The sequence below is a fragment of the Genypterus blacodes genome, unplaced genomic scaffold, assembly GCF_046128005.1.
Source record: "Genypterus blacodes isolate CSIRO-AG114 ecotype Tasmania unplaced genomic scaffold, CSIRO-AGI_Gbla_v1 ptg000118l_1, whole genome shotgun sequence".
NCBI lineage: Eukaryota > Metazoa > Chordata > Actinopteri > Ophidiiformes > Ophidiidae > Genypterus > Genypterus blacodes.
Window position 1 is genome coordinate 1646457 of NW_027466921.1, and position 23170 is coordinate 1669626.

Genomic DNA, 23170 nt, shown 5'->3' on the forward strand with positions numbered 1-23170 from the left:
CTTCTACTGCCCACAAGTGAAGTAACTCATCGTCCTGACAACGCTTTACATGTTTCAGCAGAGCTCTAAAGAATCACAGTGATGATCGGTGTTTTCATCTCTTTCAGATCGGGCGAGTCGTCTGCTTTATATCTGTAGTGTGAACTCACACAATCTGGCCTGCCAGATTTCCACTTTTTCTCCAGTCCTCTTCCCTGTGTGTTGGTGGTGGAGGGAGGGAGATTCCTTTTAAGGAAATCTATGTGCTTTTCAGCCCCATGACGCGAGAGGAGGAAACTACTCACTACACACTCCTACTGTCTGACTATGAAGGAAAACTCTCATCAGCTTGTTACACTACTATTGCAGATAATTGCAAATCACGTTAAAAGTGATGTACTCGATTTGCTATAATGTATTGTAGTCCATCTGTTTCTTTACAAAAACACGTTATTCGGGATATTTGGGGATTTTTTTTGAGAACTGTACTGTTTTTTGTTCCATTTATTCCTCGGTGTAAAGTAACTCCTCCCCGCCATGTTGCACTTCCTTTCACTATTCCTGTTCATTATTGTACAGTAAATACAATGAAAAGTCAATACATCTTAACCTAAACTTCTACTACTCTCGCGTAAATGACGTAAAACTGCAGCCTGTGTCGTTCGTTTCTTTATGTTGCCTGTTGGTGATATGTCTACGTGTGTGTGTGTGTGTGTGTGTGTGTTAGCAGGGCGGGTCTGACAGTAAAAGTTATAAAGTGTTTGTGCAGCAGTGAAGTTCACAGATTCAGCCAGAAACTCATAACCGCGCGACATACAACCGGAAACTACTGCAGCAGCCTTCACAATTAAGGTAGGTATATCTGAAGATCGCCACTCACACCACTTCATAAAATGATTGCAAGTTTCAATCATTATTTCATAACAAATTGCTTTAATTCAATCTGGAAGAAGCATTCTTGTAAAGTCTCAGTCTGTGTTAGGTTTGAAAACAACGAATGAATCACAAATTATAACTCGCAGCCTCTCGTCATGTTTTGCTTATACAAATTTTATGTCAGGGCATCATGGCAAATAATGAGGCAATGTCACTATGTTTTAATCTACGTATGATGCGCAAACATTTTATTTTTTGACACGGAGCACGGTTACATCCATTGGTACCCTGAAGCCCCAGACTCCGGAAACGGCAGGGTTAACTTGACACTTTTTAAGCGTTCAGGATCATTGAATTTCATGTTTCTTATGTTAATCTTGAAACATTTGCTGTTATGTAAATTCTTACCCGTGAGGATTTCCGACCATTATTTCTCTTCATTATCATTTAAATAGTCCTTTATGTGATTTGTGCAAATTTTCTGAACTAAATCGCCCTTTTACGTTGAAAGGTGTAACAGGAAGCGTGGTGTGGTGCTGTGGGTGGACAGAGGCGAGGCCGTTCCTCGCCATTCCGTAGCGCTGAGGTTCCATCCCGGACAGGAGAACATCTGGAGCAGCTGCGGAAGGTCAGACGAATCCACGCCGGGCACAGAGCGCAGGATGCTGGGTATCAGTGAGCTCACTAACGGGTGAGTCACCGCTTTGCCGGGCTTCATCTCCAACATGCGCTGGACACTGGGAAGTTGTTTGTTTGGAAAGTAAGAAGCTATCCGGGGTTGTGGACGCGCGAGTGGCCGTGTTAACTGGTGACCTCAGCGTCGCTGTTGGCTGTAATGACCAAACCAAGAATAGTTTGCTTGTTTCTCTTGGAGAACGTTACAGTGTCCCCTTTTCAAATATAAATAGTCGAGTGTAAATTAGTTTAAATCTATACGTTTCTGTTGGAAGTTCAGTACAGTTTGGACGCTTTGGAGGAGGAGGAGGAGGATGAAGAATAGAAGTGAGGTAACAGGGAAAGTGGTGTCACAGTTATCTCATTTGGATGACTTCAGTTAAGGACCTGTACTGTAGATATTAATAAATGAATACTGATGTTGTTGAAAAGTTAGAGAACACAAATCTGATTATTGCTTTGAATCAGAGACAACATTACTGAGTACATGAGTTGTACTGATCTGATCATATTTCTAAATCTTGTAGATTAAGGTGTGAACATGTGTATACAATCCTAGAAGTGACCTGCTTAGTGCATTATGATCTTTTAAGTTTATGTTGTATCACAGAAACCAGCACGGTGATGATGTCACAGTGCTACGATATAAGCGAGTTATGCAAATCAGCTTCTCATTTAAAACAGGAAGCTTGGGACAGTTTTGATCCGTTTATGTTGAGCCTTCCATTGTTTTACAGTATATACAGTGACACAGTTATGAGCTATGAGGATTCAAACTACAGCACACACACACACACATACACACACACCCTCATGTTTCTGCTGCGTTTACCCCATCTCATGCACCTGCAAAACAAGGATCCATGTTTGTATTATGATTCAGATATGAGGTTATTGTCAAAGGTATAATCGATCACATTGATTACTTCCATGGTGGGCTCTCCGGGGAGCAATACACACTCAATCACATTAAATCCCTGATCAATATTTGTTATTGTCTCTGTCTATAGATTGTAGCAGGCTGATGTGCTTCAGAGCTGAAATGCAATTAGTCTGTATTCGTTACCCTGATTTTCCTCTCCCATAGTGCACTTCCTGTTCCTGCCATAATTACTGTGTGTGTGTGTGTGTGTGTGTGTGTTTTTGTGTGTAGATTCTGCGATTAAGATGTTTACATGCCTGAATAAATTGATGTACATGCATGTAAACGTACAGAGAGACACATTACAAACCATCATCACTGCACACAGGCGGTAGGATGAAGTGGTCAAACCCCACATATGAGACAGACAGATGAGGGAGAGGGACAAGTTAAATGAGGACAGAGGGCATCTGTCAATTCTCTGGAGACACAGTAACTCCCTGCTCAGGAATGTTCACACACACTCTCAGTGGACACTACTTACTGTTTTCAAACCCGTTTCCTGTTCCTCTTTACCACAGCAGAGTCTCTGTCTGTCTCTGTGTCCAGCAGCATAAAGCTTCTGTGTGGCTGCTGAGTTTTTATATTCATCTCAGTCGACATGAAACCTCTATCGACCTGATGATGGCGCTATAACAGCACTTACCTTTGTCAATCAAATTGGAACGTGATATGTTTATGTAATAGTTTTCGCTCAGGCCTGCATGGAGCTTCTGACGCCTCGCCGTTCCTGCATTCCCAAAGCATTAGGACATTTTAGTCCACAATGTGTTGATACAACAGGAGCTGAGAGGAATGTCCCCCGTCTCCACAGTGTGGACCTGTCCATGTTTGGTGAGAGAAGCGTGACTCTGTGTGGACTGAGTGGATTCGTGCGTCTACTTTTGTTTTTTGGATGTGTTGGTTTTTCCTGCTTTGGGTTTCAGCGTTTTTTATAGCCTAAAGATACAGTAACTCTCTCACTGTCAAAACAGGAAGTGTGTGTGTTGAAATGCTGCTATTCTGCTCTGTTCATTTTGTCGTTCTTCGGCCGGTTGTGTTAAATGTGTTCATGCATGTTATTGTGACTTTCTGTGGTGAGTTTAGGCGTCTTTTGTTGAGTTAAACGGCGCTTAAGTCACATTTACATCTGAAGAATACAAACAAGTGAAACAGTATCTTCAGATTTCTATGAAAAACAAATGGTCACACGTCAAAGACTAGAAATGGAAAGATTAGAAACATTTCTCAGGATCTTTTCTCAGATGTTACGGGACGTTTTCATTTGCTGCGTTCTTACTTATGGTCCATTTGAACTTTGTTGTGATCTGTGCTGAAGGTCCCACAACTCTGACCAATCACAGTTCAGTCTGTCGGACAGGAAACTCGCCATTTCCTGTGCTGTCCTACATTTAGTGATGCTAATGATGGACTCTCCACACTGACACTGTCATTAAGCCTCTCTGCTCTCAGCTCTGACCAGTTTTAGTCGTTTAAATACATTTTCATTGCGTTTTATTTCACCACAAACCCACAAACCCTTCCGTCTGTATAGCTGAGCTGGCAGCGGTGAGAAGGGTAAGTCCAGTTTCTTTATACGGCAACTTTCCCAGACTCACACCACAGAGAGACACACAGACACACATGTCCTTAATTAGACATGTGGACCAAACCACTGTGTGAAGGTAAGAGCCTAACAAACAATGCCTCCATCATGGCCTGACAGCTGCATGGTGCTGATCAGCCATAAGGTCACAGGTCATTAATGTGAGTGACCTGCAAGAGATCAGAGGGTGATCTTTAACATTGTTTGGGGTCTGCAAACTGGCAGAAAATGCTGCCACCTACTGGACAAGACCTCCCAACACTTCAATGTAATCAGATTTGCCTTACATGTACACAAACATTACTTAGTGCTCTGTTCTGTGTTGAGTTTGGTGACTGAGTTCTCTGCTCTGTGCTCCACCTCCACCAGGACCAGACAGCTGATTCCCCCCCCCCCCCCATCTCTCCACTCGCAAACACTTATTGACACACTGACAGACACAAACATTCACACACACACACACACACACTGACACACACCAGCGAGCACACAGGAAGTGATGTGGCCATGCAGTGTGTGATAAGAGCACTAGGGGTGTTTGCAGTGACAGAAGCAACAACGGTTTGACCAGCACAGTGGTAAGATGGTTCCTCATACTTTAATATGTATTTACTGCAGCAGGGAGTCTGACTTCCTCGCTGTATGTCAGAGAAGATCAACACTTGCTCTGTAAGATTTCTGCCGCTCTATGTTGATACAGAATATGTGATGTAGAGCTTCCCAATAATTGCATTGACCCGTATGAGTGATGTTGCTGCTGCAGGATTAAAATTAAGAATATACTGACAACAAAATATGTATAAGAATGATTTGATAAGGTTTGTGGTTCAGGACCACAGAGAATACAAGAACACACACAGTATGACACACACACACACACACACACACACACACATATGTGATCATCATGAAACATAACAGAGCTGATTTGAGATATCATTCTTGTAATGTGTCCAACAAACTTTGATTCACTATCAGTATAGTATGTTTCACAGGGTTATTGATTGAAGTTGATGGACTTGGAATTGCTGTACCATTGTTGTCCACAGTGTGGCGGTGTACATGAGAGACAGAGACAGACTTCAATCCAAAACTTTGTGACATTAAGTGTGATTCCTTCATGGCGCACACAAACACACAATGTTCAGTAATTTCAAGTACTTCAACACACACACACACACACACACAGAGTTGAAGTGAGAGTGAAAACGAAAGCTTTGTTTCCTTTGACGACCTTAACGTCCCACATGGAAACAGCCTGGTCTTACCGTGTCTCTACTGCTTCACTGTATAACGGGACCTCAAGCTGTGTGTGTGTGTTTGAACATGAGTGTGTGTGGGTGCGGGTGTGTGTGTGTGTTAGTCAGACTGAGGTGGAATGTTGAACAGGTTAAGGCAGGCTGAGGAAGGTGTGTGAACTCTTCACGTGTCAGTGTGGTGTTTTTGGAGCGGGGGCGGGGCAAAGTAATTAATGATCAAACAGTGAGAACATGTTGGATTGATTCTCGTCTGCTGCTTCTAATTGACCGGCAGCCAATGGATCAGAGCAACCAATCAAACAATCAATCGGAGGACCTCAGTTTATGGACAGTTGGGTGATTGATCCACCGATTGATCCGTCCCCTCATTAGAATTTTTACGTTGTTGTGTGTAGATAACATTTATCTCCTTCACACATGAAACATCCCTGAGCCATGTTGGTCTGTTGTGATGTGTGTTTGTGTGCGTTTGTGTGTGTGATGGGTGGGAAGAAGTCTTGCTGGGGACGTTGGTGATGAATTATTCATCGATGGACGTTTCTCAATAGCTTGTTGTGTTCAGTTGGGAAAGATTCTCACGGTCGACAGCAAAAAACGGCGCGAAAACAAACTAGAGAATAAAGTCACGCTGCTTTGAGCCTGAACGCAACCATTGTGACGCCAGTGTGAAGTTTAACGTAAAGTCGTAATAAATCCCTTGGCACAACCCGCTGTGTTGAAAACATGTGATCATGGCTGCTGTGTGTGTGTGTGTGTGTGTGTGTGTGTGTGTGTGTGTGTGTGTTATTGATGAACGTGAGAAACAGTTTGAAATCATATGACAGAAGTTTGTTGATTGCTCTTTGCGGGTTTACCCACTTTCCACGTTCACGTCAGCCCTTATCAGCTGTAAACAGATTTGTTGCAGATCGGCTGTCTTTGTCTTGGAAGACGGAAAAATGCTGAGAGAAGAAGAAGTAGGTGGCGAACACAGACGGACGGGGGCAGGGGGGCGAAGGACAAAAAGGCCAGTGTGCTTCTGTCTCTGCTGTCAAATCAGTTTGTTGGGTCTGTGGCGTTCTTCTCTCCTCGTACCTGCTGGAGGAGGAGAAGGAGGAGGAGGAGGAGGAGGGGGGAAGGGCAGTGAGACGTAGCTGATAGGTGTGCAGGCTGTGAAACCACACCTCAGTCGCTCAGTGTGTCCTTCCTCAAGGGTGTGTGTCCTGTAGGTGTGCTGAGAGAGAGAGAGAGAGAGAGAGAGAGAGAGACTGTTCATTTGGATCATACATGAACGCACGCTGCTTCCTCGCAGAGCTCCAGCAGACAAGTTAAAGGAAGGAAGGATTAAAGAGAGGAAGGAGAGAGGAGAAGGAGGGATGAGCTCGCTGAGGCTGAAAGAGTTGTCAAACTCAGACCTGTACAGACGGAGACAGGAGAGACCCGACAGCTATGGAAGTGTGGCTAGAGACAGCGTGAGGTACAGTATGTGTGTGTGTGTGTGAATGTGTGTCTCTGGGGAGGAAAGTGGGGACCAAATGTGTGTGTGTGTGTGCGCGTCAGTCAGAAAAAGTCAAATGTAGTGACGCCGGTGAGCTGAGTGTGTGTGTGGTGGCGGCGGCACTGCACTAGATTGCATAGCACTGAGGTGTTTCTGTTGTTACGTTACACAGAACAGAGCAAAAATGAGCACACACATACACATACACATACACAGGGATAAACACATAAAGACGTCTGATTCAACATCATCAGCTGCACGCTTGGCTGTTCTCAAACATTAAGTCTTCCTGTTATTTTCTACACGAGTCACACACACACACACACACACACAGAGAGCACATGCAGTACAGGATGTGATGTGATGTTGCACAATCACGCGTTCTCTGCACAGCCCTGATCCGACCCATCAGCACCCACGGCGTGTGTGTGGTTGCTGTGTGTGAAGCTCCAGACCTCCATATCCTGACGAGAAGTGTTTTCATTGTGTCGCTCATTTAGTGAACTTCCTGTTTGAACCTTTATTAATGAGCTTTCACGTCTAAGTGTTCACGTCTTTAATGTGCCGCCTGCACCTCACAAACTGGACTTTTATTATTGTTGCTGATTTGTAATCTGGACTGTTGCTGCTTGACCTTATTTTGTTTTCAGTGTTATTACACAAACACCAGAACCACACGCACACACACAGTAATGCCTGACCTGGTGTGTGTGTGTGTGTGTGTGTGTGTGTGTGTGTGTGTGTGTGTGTGTGTGTGTGTGTGTGTGTGTGTGTGTGTGTTGTCAGGTGAGATGTGAAGTGTTTGATCAGTAAATATTCCTGTAAGTGATGCAGAATTCCTCTCAGTCATGTGACCTGCAGCAGCAGAGATGAACAACATGTAAACGTTCTTACAATCACATTAAATTCAATTCTCTCTCCCTCTCTGTCTCCCCTCTCTCTCCTGCTCTCTCTCTCCCCCTCTCAGTGATTAGAGGGCTGTAGTAATGTGAGGAATGCAGACTCTCTATGCAGACTCTCTGTCTCTTTCTCTTTCTCTCTCTCTCTCTCTCTCTCTCTCTCTCTCTCTCTCTCTCTCTCTCTCTCTCTCTCTCTCTCTCTCTCTCTCTCTCTCTCTGTCTCTCTCTTTGCAGTGAAAATGTCACAGAGTGAACAAACACTTCATTTACTGCTTTTTTCTTCTCATAAAATGATCATCGTTGATCATGATCATCAATCATTTGAGTTTTATTACCGCCTGCGTTTGTAACATAATAGTATTGATCATTTATGAGCGATGTCATAGTCAGTTAGTCATTTCTGCAGATAGTGAAGTCATTTTGTCTTCTGAGTTCTGTGTGTTGTGGCTCTTCTTCTATTTTCCAATAAGAGAACGGAGCCTGTAAAGGTCAGACAATCAAAAAGTGCTCAACAAAGCAAATGTTGGTTCGGAACAATGCAGTCATTGAATCATTAAGGGATGTGTGTCTGTGTGTGTGTGTGCTTGTGTGTGCTGCTTGGAGTGTACAGTGAGCACACACTCCATACCTTTCCAAAGGAGAATGTTTTGGCCTATGCAGACCATCATGTCTGTGTTGCTATGGTTGCTGTTGACACAGTGTGTGTGCGGGGTGTGTTGGGTTCATTTGTTCGGCCTGACCCTGGTTGTCTAGCACCAGCTGAGCGTTGACATCATGAAAACCTTTTGCACACCAGGACCAAGAGAGCTACACTTTCAAAACAAATGAACTGATTTCCCTGTTGAAAGGTCATGTTTCTGAAGGATTTTAACTTGACTTTCCTCCATCTTCTGCTCTTTTTTCTTTGATTTTGGCAGGACACACACCTACCGCATGTTAAAACTGGATCTGACCTTTAGTGGGTGTGTGACAGATTAAACTGGATTGTCTGTTTCCACATGAGACACAGACCTTCACCGCTCCCAAATGTTTAAGGCCAAAATCACAGCAGGTCAGCCGTAATGTTACTCTGTGTTCTTTATAGTTGCACACCAGCAGTGACGTTACGATCTTGTCCAGTAGGTGTCTCTTCTGTTTTTAATTGTGGCGAGAAAGCGACTAAAACACACTGTTCCCTTCTGTCTCCTGGAAATTGTTTGACTTGGATAAGAGCCTTTTTTTTCTTTTGCTGCTTAACTTTCTAATTCATTTAAAAAGGAACTCATCTTTCTTCATCTGATGAATTTGGTGTCTGAGCTGTTGTGATCCAGGGTGTGAGCCTCACTATTCCCCAGTAATGAGGTTATCGCATTATGTACACACGTGATTTCCTTTAATTCAAGCCTTTATTAGATTAAAAGTTAAATTATTGTATTAATGGCGTGTGTCATATTTCTTAAGGAATGAGGTGGATTTGCAGATTTAAATAAGATAAGACTTTGTAACATATACTGTGAGTTCATTTGAGCTTGGGTGTGGTATTGAATGAACCATTATTTCTGGCTGTTTTACAGCTGTTTGTCATATTGTCCCATCTGTTTTTGGAAACTGAACTCGTCCCTCAACTACTGTAGTAAATTCCTGTCAGATATATAACGCATCTAACTTTGTAAAGCCCCGCCTCGACTCTGTTCATGTGTGTGTTTCGTATCTGGTACGTGTGACTTGACCTTTGGCCTCTCCCGTGACCTTTGCCGATTCAGTGAGGAAGTCTCAGTATCTCAGCGACAGACTGCTAACAGTCAACTGTCGGCCATTTTTAAGTTCAGCCTGGCATTCATATTGGGACTCGGGAAATGGTCTCAGTGCACCACACTCAGGAATCTTGACAACTTAACTTGTTGTCAAGTGAATATTGCATCATGTTTTTGGTGAATTACCATCAAAGGTTTGGTGTAAGTTAATCAATCAAACACTATCATCAGTCGCATTATCTAATCAGAAGGGAAGGGTTACGTGTTTCCTGGGCCGTGCCCACCCTCTGTCCATTGTACTCCTGTCAGTCATCACTGGCTCCCAGTAGATGAGAGTGACTGGTTAGCTCCACCTCAGGAGATGTGACATTTCTACAGACTTTGTTCAGTTTGGAGGAAAGTTGTTTAGATGGATCCTGATGAATATCCTTGACTCCTTGTGTAAGACATCAGTGAACCCAGTGACAAAGCACCGAAAGCGCGAATTTTTAGTTTTCTTTTATTATTCATTATTGCTAGTCTCTGGTAGCCCCTAGAATCATATGGTAAAAGTTCAGTTTCACTGTCTTTCAGTTTAAGCCATATTGTTCTGTCAACCATGTACAAGTGCACAATGAAAGAACATTCCTTCTTGGATCAGGATGACAGGACACAGAGGGGAAAAATACAATAGTATATCAAAAAGTGGGGTGTAGTCCATAGAAATTGATTCCTCAGGAGAAGTAACTTTATGGACTTGGACCCTTGACTTTGGATTGCAGTGTGAGAGCTCCTCTCACAGGTTTCGGCCCCTGCTGTGTTTACAAGCTCACATACACACGGACACAAACCAGCAGCTGCCAATGCCAAGTTTGGAGTTGAGGCTCTGCTGGGCAGCTATTTGTAGAATGATGGAGTCACAGAGAAGACTGTTACAACCATGAACGGGACATATTTCAACTCTCTCTCTCACACACACACACACACGCATACAGAAGATGAGAACATTGTCCTTCTCCTTTAAGTCCTCCAGTGTTCAGCTATAAATAACAGTATTCCCTGAATCAAAGATGTTTTCTCACTGTGTCTTTACAGTTCCGGCTTGTTGCTATTGGTGGTTTGTGAAGTCCTCTTTATTTTAAGATGCCATCCATTAAGATCTATCATTTAGTTGGATGGAATGCAGATGGCTTTATAGTCCCCAGGTTCGGACCCTCTGAAGTAAGTGGGTGCAGACCTCAGGCTTATCAGGACAGAAACAGTATACTGTACGTTCATATCAAAAACAGTAGTGGACCTATGATTGACCCCTGAGGAACACCACCTCCATAACATTTGCAGAATAGTAGTCTCTCTCTCTCTCTCTCTCTCTCTCTCTCTCTCTCTCTCTCTCTCTCTCTCTCTCTCTCTCTCTCTCTCTCTCTCTCTCTCTCTCTCTCTCTCTCTCTCTCTCTCTCTCTCTCTCTCTCTCTCTCTCTCTCTCTCTCTCTGTGTGTGTGCGTATATGTGTGTCACAGCACAGTGACCTCTGTGTGGACAGGCATCAGGGTGGGCTCTTTAATTTCAGTAACCCACCCAAGAATAGACATTGAGTGAGACAGGAGGGCAGGCTCTGTGTGTGAGGTGTGTGTATGTGACTGAGAGAGAGAGAGGGAGAGGAGTCAGAGAGAGGGTGTGTAAGAGAGAGCGAGTGTATACCCAGTACGCTACGATCAGTGTTTTAGTCTCTTGCTATGTGGATTACTGTTCCCACCGCACACTGGATTCCCAGCAGTGATATCAAGGAGCTTGACTAGAAATCACTGGAAACCAGGAACTGAATGAAGCATTAAACCGGTCCAGAGGATTGTCGTTGGACTGTTTGGACCTAAGTATCTTTGAAACGGGGGGGCAGGCTGCTGTCAGCAAGTATGGAGATAAACGGTCGTACCCTGCCACCATCAATACCTGAAAATGAGGAAGCGGCAGATCTCCCTCACGGTGAGATGAACGGGGGCCACTGGGGGCCTCAGGGTGGGGACGGAGGAGAGGCCGAGGTCCCTGTGTCCAAGTCCCAGAGAAGGAAGAGCGATGTCAAAGTCTATAAGGAGTTCTGTGATTTTTACGCTCGCTTGTAAGTACACAGATCAGAGGAAAGGAGTCTGAGTTTATGGAAGTTCTTCTCTGGGCTCGTGTTTAGTTTATCTTGATGATTGATGATTTCTCTGTGTTTGTTTTCTGAAGAAGCAGCTGACCCATCAAAAGGATGAGCGTAATGGCTGTCACCTATAACATTACATGATTGTTTAGCTGCTGCATCATCCTCTAGGATTATTATAGTCACACAAAAATCGCGGCCCAAAATATCAGCTATCTGCAGCTTCAACAACAAGCGCTCAGAGTTACCATCATCCTTCAAAAACACACTGATTCAAGCCTGACCATCGTGTTTACATGAGAACTAGACTTCTCTCTGCAATTAAGCCAAACGTGAGTAAGTTGCCTTATGTTCATGGATGAATTTAAAGGATTCTGATAATCACAGTATAAGCAACTTGTTGTTTCATCAGTCAACAGGTGAGGAAATACATTTGGAGGATGTTTACTCTGATTAAAAGCCAATTCACCCCGACATTTGAAATCAATTTGAATGTGATTATGGTTTTTGACGGATTGACAAAATTAGAAGTTGTGGTGTGTATGAAAAGTAAATGCGCTAAGTGTCAGTGCAGGGAGTTGGTAGTCTTTTCTTTGGCTTGATTGTGATGATGGGATGCAGGATGCTTTGACACATTGCAGAATTCCCATCACCATCGTCATTCCCTGTAGGATTATCCAATCACACCGCAGTAAAATGCCTGTATGCCTGATTAAGGAGTTTAGTGTCTTCACCCGCTTTTTAACACTGACATCCTCCTAATCTTTATTCTCGGGGATTACTGTAGTGTTACAGAATGTGAAGAATTCTGGTACTGCAGTAGCCGGAGCTTACCGTTTCGTTTGATATGCTTAAGCTCTGGTAGGTGCCATGTTTGTGCAGGGATCGCTCCAGGCCCAGAGGGAGAGAGCCTTCACTATCGGGGCTATTTTTGTGCCAAGGGGGAGTTTGTTATGCAAAGCAGAATATGCCAAGTGGCATGCCAAGTATGTGTCCATGAGACAGGAAGACTAAATATACATTCCTCAGACTGAATGGATCCACCATAGACCGCAGAACAACATTGACCGGCTACACGTCATGATGTCATCCATGGCTGTGATGGACATTTTGAAGAGGAGTTTGGGTTTGTTGCTTTACATCATCGTGAAATAAGACAGGAAACATCTCAGCTCTGACAGGTGGACAGCAAGCAGGCTGCAGACATTACTGCTAAAAGAAGACGAAAAGGCTAAAAGTCTGTAGCCAATGAGGAAGAACATGGAGGAACGATCCTGGGAGTGAGCAAAAACTATAAATATTTAAAGTGTTAGTGTTAGGATTGTGTAGCCTGAAGTGCATTCTTACAAAACTGCTAAAGATGTTTCGGTGTCATATGCTTGACGTTGACCAATCCCATCCTTGTTGTCAGAGAGAGGGAGAGGTTGAGAAACATGTTGGAAACATGGATAGATCAGCGATTCAATTTTGAAATCTCGGAATACATACGTATATGCCTAAAACTACATCAGGGTCCAAACGCTCGAGTCTGAGAAGATAGTTTGAGTGAAATAATGACTTAAAAAAGGAGACAGGAAGCAGTGAGAAATTAACAAAGGTCTGTAAGCTTTGAATATTCATCCAGTGAGGAGGAGGAGCAGGAGGAGCAGGAGGAGCAGGAGGAGGAGTAGAGGAGGGATGTTGGTGAGAACAGAGGGTTGTTCTAGTAGCCTCCATTTCAACACACAGAGCAGCTTCATGGGGTTCATACCTTGCTTTTCCAGAAACATCTGCCTTTGTCAGCAGTTAGTTTGGCATACAAGCGTCAAAATGGGGCGCAGAAACACCGGCACAACGACTTATGCAGTATAAGAAAAAAAGAAACTCTGTGGTGGCACCAGTGTGACATTTCGAGGGGAAGATTAGAAGGTGGAAACGCTGAAAGGGTGTATCACTTCCTCCCACTGGTCCCTGTGACAGGACAGGGAGTGTGTGCATGTGTGTGGGGGACATAGGGACAGACACACACTTACATAGAACAACTGTTCTGTTTGGTATGTTTGTTGTAAGAAGCTCCAATTGTAGTCTGTGTGTACAGTAAGTCCCAAGTCTTGTTTCAGTGTCGGGGGAGAGGGTCAGAGAAATGAGAGCTGGTGAGCAGTGTGTGTGTTTGTGTGTGTTTAATCTGAAGTGTGCGTGCGCGTGCGTGTGTGTGTGTGTTGCTTAGATACATGGACAAAAGGTATTTTGACCTTTTCAAGAAAGCCAGGATACCTTCCACTCCTTCCTTGTTTCCTGGTTGTTGGGTTTAAAGTGATACGCCAGCGAATTTACAAATCGTTTTTTGGAGATGCAGTATTTGGGATTCACGTCAGTGACAAGACACAAGCTGCACAGCCCAATAAAAGCAACATATTCTGTATTTCTGTGATTCCCAGATAGCCACATTCTCTTAACTATTTGATGTTATGGAGCAACAGCACACAAGTTGCAGCGCAAACTGACTGGCGCTGTAACCTCACCCTGTCGTCGTACAAAGAGAGTCTTCCCTGACGTTTGCTTAGTCACTTTCCGAAGACTCATTGGGTGCTGTTTGTTCTGTATGCTTGGGCACAGGAAGTAGTAAAAAGTGGTACAAAATTTGGGCCTGAAATGCCTCTGGGTGTGGTTCATTTCCACCACAACAAAGAGTTCTTACTGCAGTGTTGTTGAGGAAACACAATGTCTTACTAAAAGAGCAGCAGCAGCAGTGTGATTGACACTAACCAAGAACACAGCTGAACCTCTGCAGGCTGGAGACGCAAACACACACCGTGGAGGCTCAGACACACACCGCGGACGCGCAGACACACACTGTGGAGGCTCATAGGTTATTGCGTCCAGCTGGGTGGACGGTAACCTCAGCTTGTTTCTCCAAAGACATCACACAGACTTCCCATCTCATTTAGCTCCACGCCCTGATAAGACGGGCCAGAGTGAACAAGGGAACCAAAACACACGCACACACAGCTTAGGTTTATGTTCTTTACTCAGTACATTTCACAGTTTTTTCTTTAATAATGGGGAGAAAAATGTGATTGAAGTTGGAATAATAGTGTTTAGTGTGTGTGATCTTGGCTCAAGCCTTGCCCAAAGGTTTCTGTCCACTCTTTAGGATTTATGTAACCAGGGAACCCATAACATACACAACTTCAGAATAAATAGAACTTTGAACATAATTACAAACAGAAATATTATTCTGTAGATTATTTTACTTTAAGTTTCATCTATTTCGCTGGTTTACTTAAATTCTCGCTGATATTAACCATGACTTTCTCTTTGTATCCCCGCAGCAACATGGCCAATGCTCTGGCCAATGCCATGTGTGAGCGCTGCCGGAGCGGCTTCGCCCCGGCTGAGAAGATCGTGAACAGCAACGGAGAGCTTTACCACGAGCAGTGCTTCGTCTGCGCTCAGTGTTTCCAGCAGTTTCCCGAGGGACTCTTCTATGAGGTAACACTCAGTGTGTGTGTGACTCACCGCTAACAGAACACACTCATCTGCATCACACTGCCACCTGACACTCCTACCGTGTTGCAGATCTCTGTGCTTAGTCACGAGCTGCTATGACGTTTATATCTTCTTATCTCATTTTATTTGTCACTCTGCTGCATTCTTCCGGAGAGGAGCGAGTATGGGTCCACTCCTCTCAACGCTTTGTCTCTCAACTTTGAAACAGTAACAAGCCTCACCAGTGTTATCTGATACTCTAAGAAAGCCACACAGTTTCAGTTTTGTCTCTCATAATCCTTCCTCCTCCTTAAACATTGTAGAGATTTGGTTCTGACCTGTTACCATGATTTTGACAGCTACCACTATCATTTAACAACAGGAGATAAGCCAGCCTGTTTGAAATAGATTCATGAGTGTGTGTGCAGGTGGAGAACAGCACTCCCCCTTTGAGCAATCAATTCATACACTCCTGTCCTGTTAAATAAACACAGATCAGCTGCACCTTGATGTATTATTGGACTATTTAAAAGCCTGCTGCCAGTAAGCCAGCAGTTCGGACGCAAGGCCAGATGCCTCTCCAGCATGTCCCAGGGAGCCTGACACGCTTCTGTTAAGTCAGTTTATCAAAGAGGAGGCGTTCAAAGATGGACTTTTAAACATCAAGGCCAGAGATGCTGTTTGTATGAACCTTTGATTCAATGCGATCGATGACACTGCTCTTTCCATGAACACACTAGGTAACACACTCCTCCCACACACGCTTTGTCTCAGCCAGATTCTGTCACATCAAACGGCTGGAGAGTCGCCCTTTTTGCTTGCGTCAACAGGAAATTAATAATAAAAGTAGGATCCATTTTTAAAAGGAGATGGCAACCCTGCACTGAAAAACACTATCTTTATTTTTATTAATGGTGGATAGAGTCACAGATAGCACAGTCTTATGTGAACATGGGTCATATGTGGATGTATTTGAATCATAGACCGTTGTTGCTGACTTGAGACTCAAAACACAACAAAGTCACAACAGCCCGCAACTTTATTTTGATGCCACTGACTTTACAAACAATGTTATCTACTCTGTAATTAACTTTGAATTCTTTTGACAGTTTGAAGGGAGAAAATACTGTGAACACGACTTCCAGATGCTCTTTGCTCCCTGCTGCCACCAATGTGGTGAGTATAGGAACTGCAGTAGATGAGGACAAGCACAGTACTCACTTTCTGTACATGCTTACTTACACCTGTCGGGGTCTGAGGGAAGAGGATCATATCCCAGCATGCATGGGGTGACAGACAGGGAAATAGTTCAAGTTGAAAGTATTGTGAACAGGAAAATGTTGTCGACGGTTGCCCAGTTGGAATATCATAAATAGCAATTCAGTGTAGTTTAAAAATCCGGACTCTTGTGTGCTTTTCTCAGGTGAGTTCATCATCGGCCGTGTGATCAAAGCCATGAACAACAGTTGGCATCCGGACTGCTTCTGCTGTGACATCTGCCAGGCCGTGCTCGCCGACGTCGGATTTGTCAAGAATGCCGGCAGGTCAGTTCTTCTTCAGCCAAGTCCACGAAGATGGCTGTCATACCGACATACAGTACCACAGCTCTGACAGACAGGAGAAGGGTTTATGATGTCATTAAAACCAGCATTTATATGGATTCTTCACTCTTCCTTTCAATATTTCTTTGTCAGGTATTGATGTGTCCCTATTGTTACTCCCTTATACTACACAGCATTCTCCTCCTGAATCTCTTTCTAATGTACTTCTGCAATAATAATGATTGAAGTGTCAGTTGAGATGGAAACCTCTAAGCTGAACATAAACTGTATATGCGTTACCACGGCTACAGTATCCAAAGTTGGCCTACAGCCGGAGGATCAGGGTTTGATATTTGATATTTTACGGGATCACTGAAACAGTGTCTGCCTGTCTTTCTGTCACCATTCCCATCTCTCGTCTATTTTCCTGTCTGTCTCTCCCATCAGGCACCTTTGTCGTCCGTGTCACAATCGAGAAAAGGCTCGAGGCCTCGGAAAGTACATCTGTCAGAAGTGTCACGCCATCATCGAAGAGCAGCCTCTGCTGTTCAAGAACGACCCGTACCACCCCGATCACTTCAACTGCAACAACTGCGGGTAGATACACACACATGCACACCTTTCCATGAATTGTGTTGTCGTGTAAATAGCCTCATATGTAAATATTGCAGATCTGATCTTGTGTTTTTGCTCTCCTTCTCTCTGTAGAAAGGAGCTGACTGCTGATGCCCGTGAGCTGAAGGGAGAGCTCTACTGCCTGCCCTGCCATGACAAAATGGGCGTCCCGATCTGCGGTGCCTGTAGGAGGCCAATCGAGGGTCGTGTGGTCAATGCCATGGGCAAGCAGTGGCATGTGGAGGTGCAATGTTACACTGCAGATCTAGTGAAAGAATACCATTACATAAAGCTAGAAGATGTTTCTTTATTTGTATATACTGTCTATTTACAATTTGAATATGTTTTTACTTCACATTTACCTATATCGAGAGGATGGATCAGGGATTTTACATTTAACTTCATTCACTGTCTCTCAGTGTGGCCATTGTTTTGCTCTCTCTGCATTTTTTCACCTTAATTTCATTCCTCTATGATCTCCGTTTTCTTCACAGCTCTTTTCCACCTCAGACTTGTGAACATTGATGTGTCATCATTATTTTCTATCTGCTGTCTTTCCATCTGTCCTCTATCATTTCATCTTTCCTGTGTTTATTCACTTTTTTTTTTATGGCCACTTGTTTTCCGTCCGTCACATCATGAAGCATCATGTGTGCACAGTGTGTGAGCGCTCATTTCAGGGCCACCCGTTTTATGAGCGAGCGGGCCATGCCTATTGTGAAAGACACTTTGACATGGTGAGGGGTTAAAGAAAGGCCTCACCCTGACTGCTGCCCCCTACTGCCTGGCCGCTGGTCGTCCATACACTCACATGTAACTGTCATGTCAGCCTGTCAGTGTGGTCCACCTCTGATGGGAGGCAGATTTCTCCCCAAGCACATTTAGAGGTTATTAACAGGAAACATACATACTTTGACTGTATCACTCTGAATTATTGTCCATTTCCTTTGAAAATTCTGTAAGTCACTCCAAACCATTACTCACATCTGTTTGGAGGATTAGGATGGCCACTAGAGGTCACTAGTCTATCAATCATTCAGTGCTCTGTATACTGAGTTTAGACCACAGACAGAGTTGGACTGAACTGATCTAATTGTGGTCTGAGATGCTGACTGCGATCTTGGTCTGACTGTGATCCTGGTCTGACTGTGATCCTGGTGTTGTGCTGTGATCCTGACTATGACGGCCGCTCTAACACAATCGCTTGGCTGTGGGTTTTGTTTTCAGCATTTTGTGTGTGCTAAGTGTGAGAAACCCTTCCTCGGACATCGTCATTATGAACGCAAGGGCCTGGCCTACTGTGAGACCCACTACAACCAGGTAACACACAGCTGAATAACTTACTGTTGTGAAAAACACATATAAGAGTAAGTGGAACAGGTTTTGAGCAATGACTAATGGTGACCATGAATTGATAGATGTAATATGACAAATCTTTAGTCTGGAGTCTTAAGTATAGAGTGTTGTATGCATGGGAAACACTGACTGACATAGTTCCACTAGTCACAAGTACAGTTTCCGTCCTTTAAGTAATATTGTACAGATGAATTTCCGCATATCTAGCCATGACAGAATATACTCAGTGTAATGTAACGCCACCTAGTGTTAGAAATTTGATGACGTGTACAAAACATTCAGAGACATGTATTAAAAATGTCTTTGTTGCCTGTTTGTTCGCATGGCTCCCAAATGCATCATGTTATATGAAAAATGATGCTGCGTAATTTCAAAACTAAGAAACACATCACATATGTAACTCAGTGTGTCTTTATCTTTCTTCATGCAGCTGTTTGGAGATGTTTGCTACCACTGCAATCGTGTCATTGAAGGAGATGGTGAGATAATATGGTGTAATTTTAATTACGGTGCTTGCTTCAGACTTCAGGCTTTCCTCCCCCCATTCAGCAGTTTTTGCCTTCCCCATTGTGTGTGTATTGCGTCTTGTTAGAGTGGAGGCAAGTTGAAGCTGATTGGCTGAGAGCCTCAGCTGCTTGAAATGTCAACTTCAAAAACGTGTACAAATAATTAGTGATAAAAGTAATAATAATCATTCTCTTAATAACTTCCACAGATTTGACTTCACAATAAATACATGCACAGAAACTTCGGAATTTTTAACTGTAATGTGTTGATTTTGCTCTTTCTGCCTTTGAGCGACAACGAGTCCTGAATTTCTGGTTCTTCTTTCTTTTCTGGCCCTCAGGAAATGCATTTCTAGTTTAACTCTGTACATTACATTACGGTCATTTAGCAGACGCTTTTATCCAAATCGACTTCCAATAAGTCATCTTTTTCTGTTGGCTTCTGAGTTTGCTCAGTCACTTTGGACGGCTAAATAAGATGGAGATAATGTGTGTGTTAATCGTGTAATAATAATAATGTGTTTATTTCATATATTTCAGTGGTTTCGGCCCTTAACAAAGCCTGGTGTGTCAACTGCTTTGCCTGCTCCACCTGCAACACCAAACTCACCCTCAAGTAAGTGAGAGGAAAATAAATGAAGTGCCTTTACTGTATGTGTGTTTGTGTGTGTCTGTGTCTGTGTGTTAGCTGGGCTCACTGCTTTCTCATTTTTCTGTTCTGACTACGTGCTTGACTGTTCTGCCTGTAACTGTCCACTATTCAATATTCTCCTCATCCCTGAAGCTTTTTCACCCTTCTGTGTCCTTGATTGCTGTCTTCTTCTTTATATCCTCTTCTCCTGCCCTCATCTCTTCATTTTTGGTTTCCTTCTGGTCTTTCCAAATCTCCCCCTTCTCTATCTCTTCCTCCTTCTGTCCAACCCATCCTGTCTCAATCTCTCCTTCCTCCCCTGCCTGTGTCAGAGATAAGTTTATGGAGATGGATCTGAAGCCGGTGTGTAAGCATTGCTACGAACGGCTGCCAGACGACGTGAAACGCCGGCTGGCCAAGCGTGAGCGTGACTCAAAAGACAAGAAGAAGAAACCATTGATACCCATGTGTCTGTAATGCGCTCTTTCTCCTTTCTCCTCACTTCCACTCTTCTTCCTTGGTTAGTTTCCATCTTCCTCCTTATTTCCTCCTGTTCTACTGCTGTTTGTTCATCTGCCCAGTTTGTCTTCAGTGTTTGGGAGCAGGTCATTTATGGAGTAGTTCCCAAAATCATGATTATACTTGCCAAAGCAGAGATTTGTGCAGTAAACACAAACTAAAACCAGTATTACATCACCTCCATTCCAAGCCTGCTGTAAGTGTTTCAGTACATAACCATGTATCAGCCGCACCCACTGAAGCCCAGTTTCCTCTACTGTACTATGCAAATACATGCAGGCCAACCGGACCAGTCACAAGGTGAATGGAAAGCTTTGTTGGTCTGTCTGGGTATATTTCCTAAAGCCTTAATCACTTCCTGCACCTGTTGAACAACTGTGGTCCCGAGAGGTCTAACACGTGTTCAGGCCCGCCGCTGATTATCTGCTTTGAGAGGCATTGTAGTCCAGGAGCAACTGGGGGATCGGTTTATAGAGCTGCCTACACAAAACAAAAATGCAAATGTAGTACAATGCAAAACTATTATTCCGATGTTTTGCATTGTTAGACCTTCAGTATTGGTTTGGAAATTGTATCAAGCAAGGGGCTACATCTAAGTTATCTTTTAAATATTATAATACTATTATGTTAAGAGTACAGAATTCAGCACATAGATTGTTACATTCTGCCCAAAGCAGCATTAATACAAACGGTTCATTAACAATTTTATTCAGTTTGTTTTCAACATTATCGACCAAGGCTTTAAAGCAGACTTGCACAATGTTTATTCAGATCACTAAGCTTAAAGTTCTTTCAAATGAAATGTGTTACCAGCACAGCAGTCAGTAATTGATTAATTTAAAACATGTAGATGAACTGGTCTATCAAGGGCGTGAAATATTTTCTTGTCTTGGTTAGAAGCCAGTGCAGCAACAAACAAAATCCAACATGGTGTTTGACTTGCATAATATTTCCCTTGCAATCTTTAACTGATTACTTTTTATAAGGATATTTTAAAGTGCCATGAGTCACTGGTTGATTATAATAGACGAGAGGACGTGATACCACCGTGTACCAATCTCCACCATACGCCGTGTTACTCAGTTCACCCAGACGGCTCATTCGTTGTTCGTTTCTCCTCCACAGGAACAAGTTTGTGGAGTTTGACATGAAACCAGTGTGCAAGAAGTGCTATGAGAAATTCCCTCTGGAGCTGAAGAAGAGGCTGAAGAAGCTGTCGGAAACTGTCGCACGGAAGTAAAGACGCCTTAATGAGAACCCGAGGATGGCGTGTGTGAAACAATTCACTTTTTAGAATCGACAATCAAAATTCTGTAAGAAAGCATTTGTGTTGTGTTTGGAATTGGCTCCATTATTTTGTTAGAGCTGAGGACGAGCTTTGTCCTTTTAGTTTCGGCTACAGATGATTGAGGGTTATAATGTTATTCTATCATCAGTCTGATACAGAAAAGACAAACCGGTGATTCGTCACTCTGACAGTATTTTCCAATATTATCCTTTCTGTGCCTTTTGGTTCAATACCTGTACTGCAGCTCTTTTTCACTTCCATTCTTATCAAATCCAAAGATGATGGTCCTGTATTTCACGGCACTACACAGAGCTTTTGGTGACAGGCATCATTTGCTTGCCTGTCATGAATGCAAGGCTGTTATGTTATGTTACTTTATTATGTTACTGGTGCTCTTGTACACCCAAAGAAAGTCAACAAACATGCAGTAAAAGTCATATTATTGAATGTGTGTAATATCTTATGTATGTTTCACCAATTTTGCTCTCTTTCATGTATTATTCAGCAATTGTTTTCTTTAATATATATATACATTTTGTGTTTTTGCTTTATACATTTCTTTTTGCATTGGCGGTTTGTTGCCATAGTGATGGAACTGTTGCCTGTAGTTGTAGTTGAATTGTTCCATGTGTTCTACTTTCTGCATCCTCATGCAAACAAGTGGAGGTATTACCACCTGATGGTGTGTGGCCTGTAAGGAGACGTGTGTGTCCCTGTTGTTTGTCATCCAGCAATCCTCTTAATGAGGTGTGCTGAGGTCTTCAGGGCTCAGACTCCCTGAGGAAACTAAGCAGATTGTTGATTGTGACAGAATGATAAGAGGAGGATTCAGTTCACTTGTGCAGTATTTAACATGCAAAGAATGTTTTAGCTTAATGGAAATACACATTCCACACGTTCTATTGGGCTGTACTGACCACTACACTGGTGTCAAGTCAAAATAAAGGCATCCACAGGAACTCTGTGCTGAATCTCTACTTCATAACAAGTAGTCTATTAGAGATTTGATATCATCCTGCCAATAATCTGTTATAACTACAAGCAGACTTGTATTTATCACATATATTTATTCACACAGCTTGACAAATGGAATTATTACTCATGTGAACACACCAAAGTGCATGTTTTAGAATTTATAGTTATTTTTTCATCATTTACAATTACAATCAACTCGTCTTATATAAACATGTACATACTGCCAATGCAACCAGTGTGTGTGTGTGTGTGTGCGTGTGTTTATGCTTTTATTTAATTTTTTTTCATGTTTATAGCAACAGGGTCATTTCACCCCCCCAAAGCATAAAGGAGATTCCTCCTCCAACTCAGATGAAGTAAAGTAATAAATAGTTTCATAAACAACTAGACAACTTACCAAAGTGAGGTGGAACAATTATTCAACATGCAGCTCCTCAGTTGATTTCCCATGAGAGGAAATTCCAATGAGAGATTACTTGAATGTATCTGTTGATCCTTTAAATTTAAACTGAAAGTGTTGTTTCCAATGCACAGTGTGAAACTCTGAAGCTACTTTAAATAAACAATGGTGATGTAAATCAAACAATGATGTCACATGTACACATTACTAAATTGTACGTGTTGGACGTGAAGAAAACCGAGTTCATCTCTGGCTGTCACGATACTTTTTTATCGTAATATTAATATAAATGAATATATCCGGTTTGAGTCAAAGTTCTAAGAGCAGAGTTGTGTGAGTAGTAGTGTTGT

General features: G+C 43.0%; 1 protein-coding gene across 6 annotated transcripts; it reads left to right on the forward strand.

The window, feature by feature from the left end:
* The first annotated feature begins 677 nt into the window (after nucleotides 1–677).
* LOC143009868 (LIM and senescent cell antigen-like-containing domain protein 1) lies at nucleotides 678–23006 on the forward strand. 6 transcript variants are annotated; one of them, XM_076161951.1, is made up of 11 exons: nucleotides 678–831; nucleotides 1367–1546; nucleotides 14833–14992; nucleotides 16099–16165; nucleotides 16413–16533; nucleotides 16978–17127; nucleotides 17239–17389; nucleotides 18373–18465; nucleotides 18932–18980; nucleotides 19548–19623; nucleotides 21283–23006. In XM_076161951.1, the coding sequence occupies exons 2-11, from the start codon at nucleotides 1518–1520 to the stop codon at nucleotides 21395–21397; spliced, it is 1011 nt and encodes a 336-aa protein (XP_076018066.1). In that variant the 5' UTR covers nucleotides 678–831; nucleotides 1367–1517; the 3' UTR covers nucleotides 21398–23006. The 6 variants fall into 6 exon arrangements, with proteins under 6 accessions (XP_076018066.1, XP_076018068.1, XP_076018069.1 ...); XM_076161953.1 differs by lacking the exons at nucleotides 678–831; nucleotides 1367–1546 and adding an exon at nucleotides 3006–3286; XM_076161954.1 differs by lacking the exons at nucleotides 678–831; nucleotides 1367–1546 and adding an exon at nucleotides 4596–4615.
* The last annotated feature ends 164 nt before the right edge of the window (nucleotides 23007–23170 follow it).